Here is a 15,304-nt window from a genome sequence, read left to right on the forward strand (position 1 = left end):
GTGCCAGTAACCGAAAGGTCGCTGGTTCTAATCCCCGAGCCGACTAGGTGAAAAATCTGTCGATGTCCCCTTGAGCAAGGCACTAATTGCTCCTGTAAGTCGCTCTGGATAAGAGCGTCTGCTAAATCACTAAAATGTAAAATGTAAATGTACACAACCTATAATATGTATTGCCACCACCTACTGTACTGGGTAGTGAACGTGAAAAATATAACATCCATTGTGGGAAAAGATGACAAACCACAGAATAGACATCAAATTCAAAACCCGTCCCACTCCTTCAGTCCAAAACAGGAGCCTGTGAGGGCAGAACAGTCGCAACAGTATTCCTTGCATCGGCTGTGAAATCGAGTCCCCAAAAACTTTCAGCCGCACTCACAGTGATGCCAGTTCTCAGATTTCTTCTCCGCTTGTGCCGACTCCTACAAAAGTGGTCTTTCCAACTGGTGGACTTCCAAGTACACAAGTAAGCGTGCATGAAAATGAATTGGGATTGGGCAGTGTCACCCTCATCATTTTCTAAACTAATGACAGACACACTAATCTTACAGCATAAACACTTTAAGTTGTTTTATTCATATTAGATGGCCGTCAAATAAATTCTCCAATAGTCTATTACAGGAGTATATTATCTCTCTCTCTCTCTCTCTCTCTGATGAAGAAGTCAGACAATTTCAATGAACAGCTTTTATGTACAATACTCATACAAATAACATAGTAAAGTGCAAAAGTAATTAACAGTAAAAGGCTCATTACACTGAGAAACAGTAAGTGAATTACGTAATAAGGAAACGTCTTTGTTTAGTCTCACATTAAAATAACTATTTGGTTTCATACAGGTGTCAGGTGTTTTCTGTCTGTTGTTCAGCTGCACCAAGTTGTTAAATCAAGATCTGGAATAATGTTTCATCCACTTCATGAACGGTTGTTTCCTCTCCCTCTCTGACCAGCTTACTGTACGTGTTGTGAAATTACTTGCATAGCGGATACACCATATAACTATATCTCTATGGGATAACAGTATCTCCTCTAGGCTACTATTCCAACAACAAACACAATCGATACAACATTCACTTTCCCTTTATTATCCTTTCTTGCAGATCTGTGCATCATGTGAGTATGCATATTCAACCTCTGCAAACCACTCAGCTCTCAACATTTTTTTTTTTTGTGTCATTTTAGCTGACACTTATCCAGAGCGACTTATAGTTAGTGAGTGCATACATTTTCATACTGGTCCCCCGTGGGAATCGAACCCACAACCCTGGCGTTGCAAGCGCCATGCTCTACCAACGGGACATCTCAAGTCCAGCCCTCAGATGTGTTCACATGCAATCCCCATAACATATCCTCTTCCCCAGTCTGAAGGAAGGAACAACAATACCACACGCTACACACGCTATTACTGAATCACAAAACAAGTGTCATGCTACAGAATGAACATTCAGTGTTCCCTAGTGAAATAGGGCGAAGAGTGATGTTCTACAACAATTCCAGGAGGTTCAGTGTCTTGTCTTTCCTAGTAACACGTTTCTCAGCTCAGCGATGTGCAGTAAAATGTTGAGCTTTCAAGAGGGGAGTTGAAAAGTTGAGAATGGAGTGCCTGCTTCACCCCTTCTCCTCTCTTTCAAATCAGCTCCAACATGTTCCAAGACAACAAGTATTAGACTGTCCATCTGCATGAGCATTGTCTTTCTAAGTCCCCTTCTTCGACTCCCATTCCTGAAAAACAGGACACTCGTGTAGTGTTGGTACATAAAGTAAGCCTATGGGGGCTGATCTTGCTGTAAGTTTGTTAGTCTGATTTTGTTACTGAACATTGAGACACAGTGCTACTTGATAGAACAGGTACATCAGGTCAATGGGTGCCTTGGATCTTGTTTGATGACTGCCTACCTTGGCTTTCTGCATGACATTCCCCCTGCCAGATGCATAGACAGATAGGGGGCGCTTCCGCATCTCAGCAGCACAGTTTACTGGCATGGATGCCTCGCTGTATAGATGATCAAATTTACTGATCTGAACCTGGACATACAGCATGAGGAAAGAGAAGTTGAGAATATCTGTTAATGAGTAAAGACTCTAAAAGACAAACCATGGTCTGGAATTGATAAAATTCTTTGTGATGTAGTAGGAGTTCAAGTGAGCCAGGTACCTTTCTGGGGGGTTTGCTCTCTGTGGGCGGCCCCAGCACCCCTCCAGCCAGCGACTTCTTTAGATTCTCCTTCACCTCAGTGAGACGCAGCTCCAGATCCACCCGCTCCCCCTCCTTCCCCCTGCAGTTCTCCTCCAGCTGGGCCAAACGCTTCTCCAGCTGCTTCTGCTGCTTACCTGACCACAGTCACATACACACATTCATTTGTTAGGTTCCACAGCGCCTCAATATGTCGGAGTGAATAATTCCTATACTGTGGCCAAGCAGTAGGTGGCGCCAGTAATCTGTGCAAAAAAACATGCTCTCTCATTTTAAAAGAAATTCAATACAATAAATTCAATTTTGTTTTACTGTCTTACCTGTAGCGTCCTTCAGTTGTTCCTTCACCTCTTTCCTCTCCTTGCGTAATACAAGCAGGGCACTTTTGATGACCTCTCGCTCCTTCTCCATCTCTTCTTTCTCCTTCAGGTACCTCCTGGCGTCGTCCTCTGCTCGTGTTTTGCCATACTTCCCCGATACATGCGGATTCACATCTAAGGTAGAGAAACAACAAAAATACATTGATAAATAATATTAGGTTTATTCTAGGAATCATCTAAAAAGACGAGGTAATGTAAAATTCCCCCCTCTCTTCCCAGCATCACACACAGTCTTGGCTGACCTTCTGGAGACTTACTGGAGCCATGTCTCTTTATGGTGACTAGGGATTCCACCTTCTCGGTCTCTCTGCTGCTGGAGAAAGAAGAGTGGCGTTTCACCAGAGCTCCTGGTCTGGGCACCTGCTCCTCTGGCTGCTGTGGAGGGAAGGGTAGGAAAGGGTAAGGCAGGGTAGAGTAGAGCAGGGAAGGGTAGAGAAGGGAAGGGTAGAGCAGGGAAGGGTAGTCCAGGGTAGGATAAAACAGGGTAGAGCAGGGAAGGGTAGTCCAGGGTAGGATAAAACAGGGTAGAGCAGGGAAGGGTAGTCCAGGGTAGGATAAAACAGGGTAGAGCAGGGTCAGGTACAGCAGGGAAGGGTAGAGCAGGGTAGGATAAAGCAGGGTAGAGCAGGGAAGGGTAGTTCAGGGTAGGATAAAGCAGGGTAGGATAAAGCAGGGAAGGGTAAAGAAGGGAAGGGTAGGATAAAGCAGGGAAGAGCAGGGAAAGGAAGAGCAGGGAATGGTAGAGCAGGGAAGGGTAGAGCAGGATAGAGCTGGGAAGGGAAAGGTAGAGCAGGGAAGGGTAGAGCAGGGTAGGGTAGAGCAGGGAAGGGGCTGGGAAGGGAAAGGTAGATCAGGGAATGGTAGAGCAGGGTAGGGTAGAGCAGGGAAGGGGCTGGGAAGGGAAAGGTAGATCAGGGAATGGTAGAGCAGGGAAGGGTAGAGCAGGATAGAGCTGGGAAGGGAAAGGTAGAGCAGGGAAGGGTAGAGCAGGGAAGGGGCTGGTCCAACTCAAGGTGTCAAAAAAAAGAAGAAATGCACCCCCCTCCCCAACATAAAAAAAATATTTTTCACGACCCTCCTCTTGGACTGTAAAATAAATGGAATATCCTCCCCCCCTCATAGAATTAACTCAAAATAATGTTTACAGCCAAAAATAAGAACTGTAGCGACCCTGTGTTAATAAACGTGGATATCGACTTTGCCACTCCAGCATGCTTTTGTGGTACAGTCGATGCCACGCAGGGCTACGGGCCAGAATGTTGAGGGTTCTCTGACCACCACAGACGAGCTCACGCTCCCTGCCTGTTTCATTACACTACGATCAGAGCCGGCTGCAGACAATGATCAGCTAGGGGGAAATCAGATTTTCAACATTTTGATGCCATATCTATAATTCTATAAAATATATGCAACACATTTTCCACCAACAGGTTTCTGTGCCAATACACAACAAAACCAATAAACAAAGCATACCGACTTCAGCCACTTCATTATCATGGTTTGCTTTTTCAACACCACAATAAATAGACTGTCAATCTGGACAAACAGAAAAAACATCCCTCCCTACCTTGTAGACTTACCCAGTATCGAAGGCTTGGCTTGACAATCTCCGAATGTCATTAAACGTTTTGGTGTTTTGTAACAGATGTCTCTTTCCATTCATCAATTGTCCGCTGCACAGTTTGGATTGATTGATTTTATTTGTCAGCTTTAATAATACATATCTACAGTACACAAAGATGTTTTTAAGTGATCGGGGAATTATTATATTTATTTCCATCCTAGTCCCTATTTTTTACAGAAGTACAGCGCCTTGCAAAAGTATTCATCCCCCTTGGCGTTTTTCCTATTTTGTTGCATTACAACCTGTAATTTAAATGGATTTTTATTTGCATTTCATGTAATGGACATACACAAAATAGTCCAAATTGGTTTAGTGGAATGAAAAAAATAACTTGTTTCAAAGAATTAAAAAAAATAAAAAGCGGAAAAGTGGTGCGTGCATATGTATTCACCCCTTTGCTATGAAGCCCCTAAATAAGATCTGGTGCAACCAATTACCTTCAGAAGTCACATAATTAGTTAAATAAAGTCCACCTGTGTGCAATCTAAGTGTCACATGATCTGTCACATGATCTCAGTATATATACACACACCTGTTCTGTAAGGCCCCAGAGTCTGCAACACCACCAAGCAAGCGGCACCATGAAGACCAAGGAGCTCTCCAAACAGGTCAGGGACAAAGTTGTGGAGAAGTACAGATCAGGGTTGGGTTATAAAAAAATATCAGAAACTTTGAACATCCCACGGAGCACCATTAAATCCATTATTAAAAAATGGAAAGAATATGGCACCACAACAAACCTGCCAAGAGAGGGCCGCCCACCAAAACTCATGGACCAGGCATTAATCAGAGGCAACAAAGAGACCAAAGATAACCCTGAAGGAGCTGCAAAGCTCCACAGCAGAGATTGGAGTATCTGTCCATAGGACCACTTTAAGCAGTGCACTCCACAGAGCTGGGCTTTATGGAAGAGTGGCCAGAAAAAATTGCTCAATGAAAAAAATAAGCAAACACGTTTGGTGTTCGCCAAAAGGCATGTGGGAGACTCCCCAAACATATGGAAGGAGGTACTCTGGTGAGACTAAAATTGAGCTTTTTGGCCATCAAGGAAAACGCTATGTCTGGTGCAAACCCAACACCTTTCATCACCCCGAGAACACCATCCCCACAGTGAAGCATGTTGGAGGCAGCATCATCGGCAGGGACTGGGAAACTGGTCAGAATTGAAGGAATGATGGATGGCGCTAAATACAGGGAAATTCTTGAGGGAAATCTGTTTCAGTCTTCCAGAGATTTGAGACTGGGACGGAGGTTCACCTTCCAGCAGGACAATGACCCTAAGCATACTGCTAAAGCAACACTCGAGTGGTTTAAGGGGAAACATTTAAATGTCTTGGAATGGCCTAGTCAAAGCCCAGACCTCAATCCAATTGAGAATCTGTGGTATGACTTAAATATTGCTGTACACCAGCGGAACCCATCCAACTTGAAGGAGCTGGAGCAGTTTTGCCTTGAAGAATGGGCAAAAATCCCAGTGGCTAGATGTGCCAAGCTTATAGAGACAAACCCCAAGAGACTTGCAGCTGTAATTGCTGAAAAAGGTGGCTCTACAAAGTATTGACTTTGGGGGCGTGAATAGTTGTGCACGCTCAAGTTCTGTTTTTTTTGTCTTATTTCTTGTTTGTTTCACAATAAAAAATATTTTGCATCTTCAAAGTGGTAGGCATGTTGTGTAAATCAAATGATACAACCCCCCCAAAAAATCCATTTTAATTCCAGGTTGTAAGGCAACAAAATAGGAAATATGGCAAGGGGGGTGAATACTTTCGCAAGCCACTGTACATATACAATTACATAGATACAGACACATTACAGAAAGAGAGATGAGAAAATGCTCAACCTCCAGATGAGTATGAGGGGGGAGTTTAACTAAAATTCTTACAAGTTTGTTTGGCTGGTAGCTTATTCTTTAGACGTTTGGGGCTGCTGGTGAACCATGATGTGCAGCATAATCAAGGTGACACTGGACTGGCGCACCTGCCAGAGTCTTTAGGGAGTCTATAGCTAGGTTTCCATCCAATTGGCGACAGGTTTTCAAGTGAATATTCAAAAATCTTCATAAAAACAATATGCCATTTCAGAGTTTCTTTTAGGAGAATTTAGCGCCGGACAACATGACAGGGAAGATTTAAATTTATCGGACATTTGAGAAATGTTATGGACATCCATATGCATTCAAGATCCAACCTGGTGCAGCCAGAGCCATCAATAAACGAGGGATGTTGGCAAAATGAGCCACATTTACGTGTCCTTAAAAACAGCCTATAGCAAATTACAAAAATACTATTCCTTGTGTTTTGATGTGTAGAAAATGTAAAACTATAGCCAATTTTTTAAAATATATTTTTGGGCTACGTTCCTAAAATAATAATTGTCCGCCTCACGGTTCAACTATCAGAGATTTCACCACTAAATGTATCAGGGCATTGCATGCAAAGGCTTAGGTGTCCACTGTATGAGAGACCTCTTAACATTTTCCAAATTTTGTTACGTTACAGTCCTATTCTAAAATTTATTAAATACACATTTTCCTCATCAATCTACACACAATACCCAATAATGACAAAGCGAAAACAGGATGTTAGAAATCTTTGCAAAAAAATAAATAAATACTCAGACCCTTTGATATGAGACTCCAAATTGAGCTCAGGTGCATCCTGTTTACATTGATCATCCTTGAGATGTTTCTACAACTTGATTGGAGTCCACCTGTGGTAAATTCAATTGATTGGACATGATTTGGAAATGCACACACCTGTCTATATAAAGGTCCCACAGTTGGCAAACTCCAAGTGGGCTGTCATGTGCCTTTTACTGAGGAGTGGCTTCCATCTGGCCACTCTACCTAAAAGGCCTGATTGGTGGAGTGCTGCAGAGATGGTTGTCCTTCTGGAAGGTTCTCCCATTTCCACAGAGTAACTCTGGAGCTCTGTCAGAGTGACCATCGGGTTCTTGGTCACCTCCCTGACCAAGGCCCTTCTCCCCCGATTGCTCAGTTAGGCCAGGCATGAGAAACAAGATTCTCTGGTCTGATGAAACCAAGATTGAACCCTTTGGCCTGAATGCCAAGCGTCACATCTGGAGAAAACCTAGCACCATCCCTACAGTGAAGCATGGTGGTGTCATGCTGTGGGGATGTTTTTCAGCGGCAGGGACTGGGAGACTAGTCAGGATCGAGGGAAAGATGAACGGAGCAAAATACAGAGAGATCCTTGATGAAAACCTGCTCCAGAGCGCTCAGGACCTCAGACTGGGGCGAAGGTTCACCTTCCAACAGGACAACGACCCTAAGCACACAGCCAAGACAACGCAGTATTGGCTTCGGGACAAGTCTCAATGTCCTTGAGTGGCCCAGCCAGAGCCCTGACTGTGCAGCAACACTCCCCATCCAACTTGACAGAGCTTGGGAGGATCTGTAGAGAAGAATGGGAGAAACTCCCCAAATACAGGTGTGCCAAGCTTGTAGCGTCATACCCAAGAAGACTCAAGGCTGTAATCGCTGCCAAAGGTGCTTCAATAAAGTACTGAGTAAAGGGTCTGAATACTTATGTAAATGTAGCATTTCAGTTTATTTGTAATATATTTGCAAAAATGTCTAAAAACCTGTTTTTGTTTTGTCATTATGGGGTATTGTGTGTAGATTGATGAGGATTTAAAAAATAAAAAATGCGGAAAAAGTGAAGGGGTCTGAATATAGAAATAAAAGGAAGAGAAGCTTAGGCCTAACCCCAGAGAGAGAGAGAGAGACACAGTGGTGGGAAAAGTACCCAATTGTCATACTTGATTAAAAGTAAACATACCTTAATAGAAAATTACTCACGTAAAAGTGACCCAGTAAAAGTCTGAGTAAAAGTCTAAAAAGTACATTAAGCAAACCAGACGCCACAATGTTCTTTTTTTTTTTTTTGCCAGGGGCACACCCCAATATTCAGACATAATTTACAAATGAAGCATTTGTGTTTAGTGAGTCCGCCATATCAGAGGCAGTAGGGATGACCAGCGATGTTCTCTTGATAAGTGTGTGGATTGGACCATTTTCCTGTCCAGCTAAGCATTCAAAATGTAACTTTTGGGTGTGAGAAAATGTATGGAGTAAAAATTACATTTTTAAATTTAGGAATGTAGTGGAGTAAAAGTAAAACAATGTCAAAAATAGAAAAAGTAAAGTACAGATACCCCAAATAACTACTTGAATAGTACTTTAAAGTATTTTTACTTAAGTATTTTATACATTTTACATTTTAGTCATTTAGCAGACGCTCTTATCCAGAGCGACTTACAGTTAGTGAATACATATATATATATTTTTTTATACTGTCCCCCCGTGGGAATCGAACCCACAACCCTGGCGTTGCAAACGCCATGCTCTATCAACTGAGCTACATCCCTGCCGGCCATTCCCTCCCCTACCCTGGACGACGCTGGGCCAATTGTGCGCCGCCCATGAGTCTCCCGGTCACGGCCGGCTGCGACAGAGCCTGGATTCGAACCAGGATCTAGTGGCACAGTTAGCACTGCGATGCAGTGCCTTAGACCACTGCGCCACTCAGGAGACACTGGAGATAGAGATATGCCGGTGGCATGCTACGACACCGACATGCATTTCTTTATGTCAGATGGCTACTGCATCTGCTATACAGATATAGACGTACAGGAGGAGGCTAATTTGTTCATTTTCGATCGGAATATTTTGTATAAAGATAAGCATTATATTATAGGAGTATCTCTGGTAGTCCTGAAACAGTCTTCCTCACCTCAAGTTCAACTGTGGGAGTCAGTTGGAGCGCCTGGGCTCACTGCCTTCATCATAGGCCTGCAGTATCTAAAGCTTCATAATAGCCACACCATACCAAACCTTCACAAATGTTTCTAACCTTCATTAGGGTAATATCAAAAGTAAGTCAAGCCGTTGTTTATAGGGAAAATACAAGCAGGAGAGTGAATGTAAACTAGGGAAAAAAACACACTACCCTCCCATGTCCTCCCAAAAAACACACTACCCTCCCATGTCCTCCCAAAAAACACACTACCCTCCCATGTCCTCCCAAAAAACACACTACCCTCCCCTGTCCTCCCAAAAAACACACTACCCTCCCCTGTGCCCCATAATAAAAAACACACTACCCTCCCCTGTCCTCCCAAAAAACACACTACCCTCCCCTGTGCCCCATAATAAAAAACACACTACCCTCCCATGTCCTCCCAAAAACCACACTACCCTCCCCTGTCCTCCCAAAAACCACACTACCCTCCCATGTCCTCCCAAAAACCACACTACCCTCCCATGTCCTCCCAAAAACCACACTACCCTCCCATGTCCTCAACAAAAAACACACTACCCTCCCATGTCCTCCCAAAAAACACACTACCCTCCCATGTCCTCCCAAAAAACACACTACTCTCCCCTGTGCCCCATAATAAAAAACACACAACCTCCCCAAAGCAAGAAAAATAGTTTGACAACCCTCCCCTATTTTGGACCACACCTCCGCCCAGTACATTTCGATCTGTTCCTTACTGCTCTGAAAGACGCTCATCAGAACTCATCCCTGGAGCGCTATCTACCCTCCCACATACCCACAGAGGAGCCTATCGGCATTCAGCCGGCCTTCAAACTGCTCTAGAATAAAAAGGCCTGCGACTCCCTGATTCTGTGGAGAGATATGGGAGGATGTAGGAACAGATCATTCATCAACTGGATCCTTAGGACTCCAGCTGCAGTTATGGTGTGTGAACACAGAGTTGGGGATTCATTAGATGTAAATCTCAACCAAAGGAAGCCTGGGTTTCTTCTACAGTGAAGAGGTTGTTGATATATTGCCGTCTCATGCACAGCCGATAGGGTTTGGTTAACCAGTTTTTCTTGAAATGTGGTTTCCTACCCACTAGAAAAGGGTGTGGAGCTTTCCACCTTTCAAAATGAAATGAAATTCAAGTGTCATTATAATGTGTCAAATTATGACAAGTTAAATCATGTTTAGTATTTGTATCTCCTACCAATATGCTCTCATAAGGAACCTCGTCATAGGTTCTGGAGTCTGTGGAGGCGCTGCTGGATGAGGTAGCCCATCTATGGGACAGGAAGAGGGTGGAAAGAGACATAAGCATTGACGCCGTCTGGCATTAGAAATGTACTCCCCTTAAAAATTTATTTGGAAATATTTGGAAATTACCCCAGCCTCAAGACTCACAGGAAGGAGTGTCTTGCTGCGTCTGTGATGCTAGTGATGGTGTCCACGTCTACATAGTCGTAGTGCAGGGCCTCTGGGGTGGTGGCGCAGCCAGACTCTGCCAGCAAAACCCCCAGCCAGCGGCCCATCTCTTCTGAACAGCTGGCCTGTTGTACACACACACAGACACTTACATCAATCACCACATGGCACTGATCCCAAAGGGGACTAGAACCCACGAGACAGACCGGAGAGACTGGTCAAGAGATTTATGTCTGTAATAGGGGAGAAAATGTCACACATTGGGCTACATATACACACACATACCTCCAAGGCAGCCACCTCGTTGCCTCCTTGCAGGATGCGGAAGGCGAAGGGGTGCTTGGGCCCTAGTCCAGGTACGACCTCAGCCCCATGGAGGACCACAGCGCTGACGTGGGTACGCAGGTCACCCCGGTCTTTGTGAAGGTACAGTGTTCCACTCCTTACACAGCACCATCTCTCCCTCCAACACTGCCTCACCAGTAGATTCAGATAACCTGGGGACAGGGGGATTGGAATACATAAATACTTTCCATAAAAAGGTAATTATATGAAGCAGTAAAAATGAAAATAACAGCTTCTAAAAGGTGGGAAGACAAAAGACAAGTAGTAACATACCGCAGAGAACTGATCATTAAGCCTAAATACCAGCCCAGAGATTACGACTGAGGGATAAATATGTCAAATATGGCATGGATGCACGGTGCTCACCACAGCGGGGGTTGTCGTCATGGTGGTAGGAGGACAGAGTGTCTCCTGGGAGAGGAGGCTTCTTCTTAGAGAAACTGATGATCCTGGTGATCTTCCGTCCAGCCGCTCTGCTCATAGACCCCGTCAGCTCTGAAAACGCCCCCCTCTTCCCCTTCCCTGAACAGAAACACACCGGAGTCAGCACAGAGTCGATTACAAAACAGTAATTTACTAGATCATGTAGGGCCTGTTTAAGTTAGCTATTTACTGGAAGCTCACGTTCCAATGTGGCACACTCTATTGGCAATCAAACAATGTAGGCAAATGTAGTTCTGTGCTTCAACATTTTTTGTTTTGAAGTCGCAGTGCCCCGTCGACCAGGCGCTACCTCTCTGCCCTGTGTACGTATGTCCTATGATGTCATTGTGAGACAAAGGCAGGAAGAGGGCAGGAAGGATGGTTCTTCTCCGGGCCCCACTTCCTCTGTCTTTTATGTGCTTTAGGTAAAACATCCAAAACGTTTACCCCTCTTCTGACTCAAGAACATGGATCACTTTACTTTCTCATTCATTATGTTTTCAGGGTGACAAATCCACTGCCCTACGTAGTGCTTGATTTCCATCTGCTTGGGCCTGTGCCTCACAGTTTAAAAATGGTTCTAAAATAAAAAAAATAAGGATCCTCCTTACATCGAGTATCTAAAAGTGGTCTTTCACAGCGTTGGAACTATCAGAATGCAGACGAGTAAACACAAAGCTACAGTAGAACAGTAGTACAGATGAAACCAGACACCCAGGGAGGTTCAGGTATGTTGAGGCAGATTGTGGCCTAACCTTCACAGTTGTCACGGAGTTGACCAGAGGGCAGGTTGTCACCAGTGGCCACGCTGTCAGAGTCAGAGGTGTGCTTGTCTGCCAACACTACAGTGTGCTTGTCAGCTCCTAGTAACTAGACAGAAGAGGGGAAGGGGGGGGGGGGGGGGGGGGATAATTAGGTTAGTGGGGGCACACACACACACATCCATGTACGCACACACACACACACATCCATGTACGCACACACACACACACACACACACAGACGCTGCAATGAGAGAAATACTTCCTGCTAGGACATACACTGTGGTACACTGCTTGAAAAAACATTACCGTCTTAGAATAATCCTGAAATGGGTTCCACAGTCCGTCTGTCCAAAGCCATACATTTAGGCTATAATAAAATTGCTCCGTTTTCCTCTATGTGGAGTTTCAGTTGCTGATTGCTAGACTATTCACAGTCAAACAGGGAAGATGTCTGTCTGACCTGTCCGTCTCTTCACTGAACTGTTTTCATTCTGTCTGGTTATTTACTGAACTGTTTTCATTCTGTCTGGTTATTTACTGAACTGTTTTCATTCTGTCTGGTTATTTACTGAACTGTTTTCATTCTGTCTGGTTATTTACTGTAGCATGGTGATGTGCAGTATGTGGATGTGAAGCATAGCTGTCCCAGATTGTTGGAGTCAGTTTGAGTAAAACAGGACGAGGGGCCCATAGGGTCTGGGCAGTGCAGACCCAGAGGTCTTTGTTGGGTTACAGGCCTATAGGGTGAGTCTGGTATCTAGCAGGGTTACTGAAGGGAGACCCACCTTGTCCAGCTCTATCTTTCTCTGGATCATTGGAGATGACGAGCCCTCTAATCCATCACTGCTGCTGGCTTGACTGGCCACCTCCCGGATCACCTTGAGCCATCGCTCCGCCTGCTCCTTGCTCTGGACAGCCAGCACCAAGGCCTCTCCCCCAGGCAGGGAGAAACGCAGCTCGTGCTTCTTGCGGCGCGCCTCTTTGGGGACGTAGATGACGTTACACAGGTTCAGCGGCAGCTCAATGTGAGGGCTTCTGTCTTTGATGCTCTTGAAGCACTGCAGAGGAAGATACACAGTAGTTTTTTTTTTTTATACTACAAGTGACTTTTAAATACTTTACTGCATATCACTCCTAATATCTAAATGTGTCTCAATTAGATCAGGCCTGATGTAAAATAAAACTTTAATAATAAACACATTCAACAGACCGCAGAAAAGGCCCAGTCGCCCTACCTGTAATCTGTTGTCACGGACGACCGTCAACTGTTTGGCCCACTGGCCGAAGCGTTTCTTGCGCAGCAGAAAGGCGCAGATACGACAGTCCTTCATGGGGCCCGCAGAGTTTTCCTCTGACTGCCACTGCCGACTAGTCCTGTCCTGACCCTTCGCCTCCTCATCCTCCTCATCATACGACTCATAGGAGCTGCTCAGCGCATCGGAATCAGCGTCTGGAAAACAACAAAGGATAACGGATAAGAAGGTTCCTCCTCCCCTCAAAACACGCAAATGTACCATCAAGTACACATTAATCTCAACAGGGTGCTATGATTTCATTCATATTCACATGAGTTCTTGTGCGGTCCATTGAGTCGGGTCGTGGGGTAGTTGTTGTCAGCATCCTCATAATATGCATCTTCAATGGAATTTGGGGGACTTGAGCTGACTAGAAGGAAGCAGGGGACAGAGAATTCAGATTAGAGGTAACCCACCAATAAGAGTGTGTCGTGTGTATGGACACTGAGTTCAGGTGGTTATGGATAGGTAGTCATGAATAGGTAACGGATTAGTGCTAACCCAACAATAAGAGTGTGTATGGACACTGAGTTCAGGTGGTTATGGATGGGTAGTTATGAATAGGTAACGGATTAGTGGTCACCCAACAATAAGAGTGTGTAGCACAGGCGGCTGGTGGCACCTTAACTGGGGAGGACGGGCTCATAGTAATGGCTGGAACGGAATAGATGGAATGGATGGAATGGTATTGACACAAACGCAGCATGTGCTTGATACCGTTCCAGTCACTCCATTCCAGCCATTATTATGAGCCGTCCTCCCCTCAAGTCTCCTGTGTTGTGTAGTCCCCTGTAGCTCAGTTGGTAGAGCATGGCGCTTGCAACGCCAGGGTTGTGGGTTCGTTTCCCACGGGGGGTCAGTATGAAAAATGTATGCACTCACTAACTGTAAGTCGCTTTGGATAAGAGCGTCTGCTAAATTACTAAAATGTAAATGTGAAATGTGTACCGAGTATGCACAGTGAGTTCAAGTGGTTATTAATAGTTGACGGTGAGGAGGATGTGTGACTGAGTACTCACTGCGTGTGGTGATGTGGATGTGTGACTGAGTACTCACTGCGTGTGGTGATGTGGATGTGTGACTGAGTACTCACTGCGTGTGGTGATGTGGATGTGTGACTGAGTGCTCACTGCGTGGTGATGTGGATGTGTGACTGAGTACTCACTGCGTGTGGTGATGTGGATGTGTGACTGAGTACTCACTGCGTGTGGTGATGTGGATGTGTGACTGAGTACTCACTGCGTGTGGGGATGTGGATGTGTGACTGAGTACTCACTGCGTGTGGTGATGTGGATGTGTGACTGAGTACTCACTGCGTGTGGTGATGTGGATGTGTGACTGAGTACTCACTGCGTGTGGTGATGTGGATGTGTGACTGAGTACTCACTGCGTGTGGTGATGTGGATGTGTGACTGAGTACTCACTGCGTGTGGTGATGTGGATGTGTGACTGAGTACTCACTGCGTGTGGTGATGTGGATGTGTGACTGAGTACTCACTGCGTGTGGTGATGTGGATGTGTGACTGAGTACTCACTGCGTGTGGTGATGTGGATGTGTGACTGAGTACTCACTGCGTGTGGTGATGTGGATGTGTGACTGAGTACTCACTGCGTGTGGTGATGTTGGTGGTGATGTATTGGGTCACCGTGCCTGGATTCAGGGGCACAGCCTCCTCATAATAGTCCTCTGGGGGAGGGGTGGTTGGCAGAGGAGGGGTGGTTGGCAGAGGAGGGGGGGTGTCAGTGGGACTCTGGGGGAAAGGGTTAAAGGTAGGACAAATTCAATAACAAATGTGTTATAAACAAAGTTATGATGCAATTATACAGTATTGTCAAAATGCCTCTTACTTTCGACGGCGGTATATTGGAGATTTCCTCCTCTACCTGTTCCTTGAGTTCTTCTGGGGAGGCCTCTGAGCTCATGCAGGTCTGTTGGGACAATGGAATATACAAATCATTTAAGAATATTTTAAGAATGACTGATTATATCATTTGTTACTCTATACTAGTATTGTCTAGAAAGTAATTATTCTTTCATATGAAATAATACAGATTTGATATTTAACT

The 15,304-nt window shown here is 44.9% G+C and overlaps 1 protein-coding gene and 1 long non-coding RNA gene across 4 annotated transcripts; one reads left to right on the forward strand and one right to left on the reverse strand.

Moving 5' to 3' along the window:
- The first annotated feature begins 380 nt into the window (after window positions 1-380).
- Window positions 381-2,877, forward strand: LOC311142439. Its single transcript, XR_014614310.1, has 3 exons — window positions 381-466; window positions 2,624-2,693; window positions 2,794-2,877. It is a non-coding gene; the product is annotated as an uncharacterized lncRNA (long non-coding RNA).
- On the reverse strand, window positions 548-15,161 carry LOC311142437 (actin filament-associated protein 1-like 1). 3 transcript variants are annotated; one of them, XM_084178085.1, is made up of 15 exons: window positions 15,086-15,161; window positions 14,847-14,988; window positions 13,509-13,607; window positions 13,178-13,392; window positions 12,728-13,000; window positions 11,934-12,048; window positions 11,122-11,277; window positions 10,696-10,907; window positions 10,390-10,535; window positions 10,196-10,268; window positions 2,832-2,949; window positions 2,515-2,688; window positions 2,156-2,331; window positions 1,897-2,025; window positions 548-1,722 (listed from the first exon to the last, which is right to left on the reverse strand). In XM_084178085.1, exons 1-15 carry the CDS (start codon window positions 15,158-15,160, stop codon window positions 1,696-1,698), a joined length of 2,130 nt encoding a protein of 709 aa, XP_084034211.1. In that variant the 5' UTR covers window position 15,161; the 3' UTR covers window positions 548-1,695. The 3 variants fall into 3 exon arrangements, with proteins under 3 accessions (XP_084034211.1, XP_084034210.1, XP_084034209.1); XM_084178084.1 differs by having other exon boundaries at window positions 2,817-2,949; XM_084178083.1 differs by lacking the exon at window positions 548-1,722 and having other exon boundaries at window positions 1,747-2,025; window positions 2,817-2,949.
- Between the last annotated feature and the right edge of the window lie 143 nt (window positions 15,162-15,304).

This window comes from Coregonus lavaretus (assembly GCF_964263955.1).
Source record: "Coregonus lavaretus genome assembly, chromosome: 15".
Lineage (NCBI taxonomy): Eukaryota > Metazoa > Chordata > Actinopteri > Salmoniformes > Salmonidae > Coregonus > Coregonus lavaretus.

Excerpts from the sequence above, each read along its gene's own strand:
- LOC311142437 (XM_084178083.1), bottom strand. The coding sequence starts at position 15,160 with ATGAGCTCAGAGGCCTCCCCAGAAGAACTCAAGGAACAGGTAGAGGAG. Across the intron at positions 2,950-10,195 it reads TTCCTTATGAGAGCATATTG|CAGCCAGAGGAGCAGGTGCC; the intron begins GTAGGAGATACA and ends TTCCCTCCACAG. Across the intron at positions 2,026-2,155 it reads AGAGCAAACCCCCCAGAAAG|GTTCAGATCAGTAAATTTGA; the intron begins GTACCTGGCTCA and ends CTGTATGTCCAG.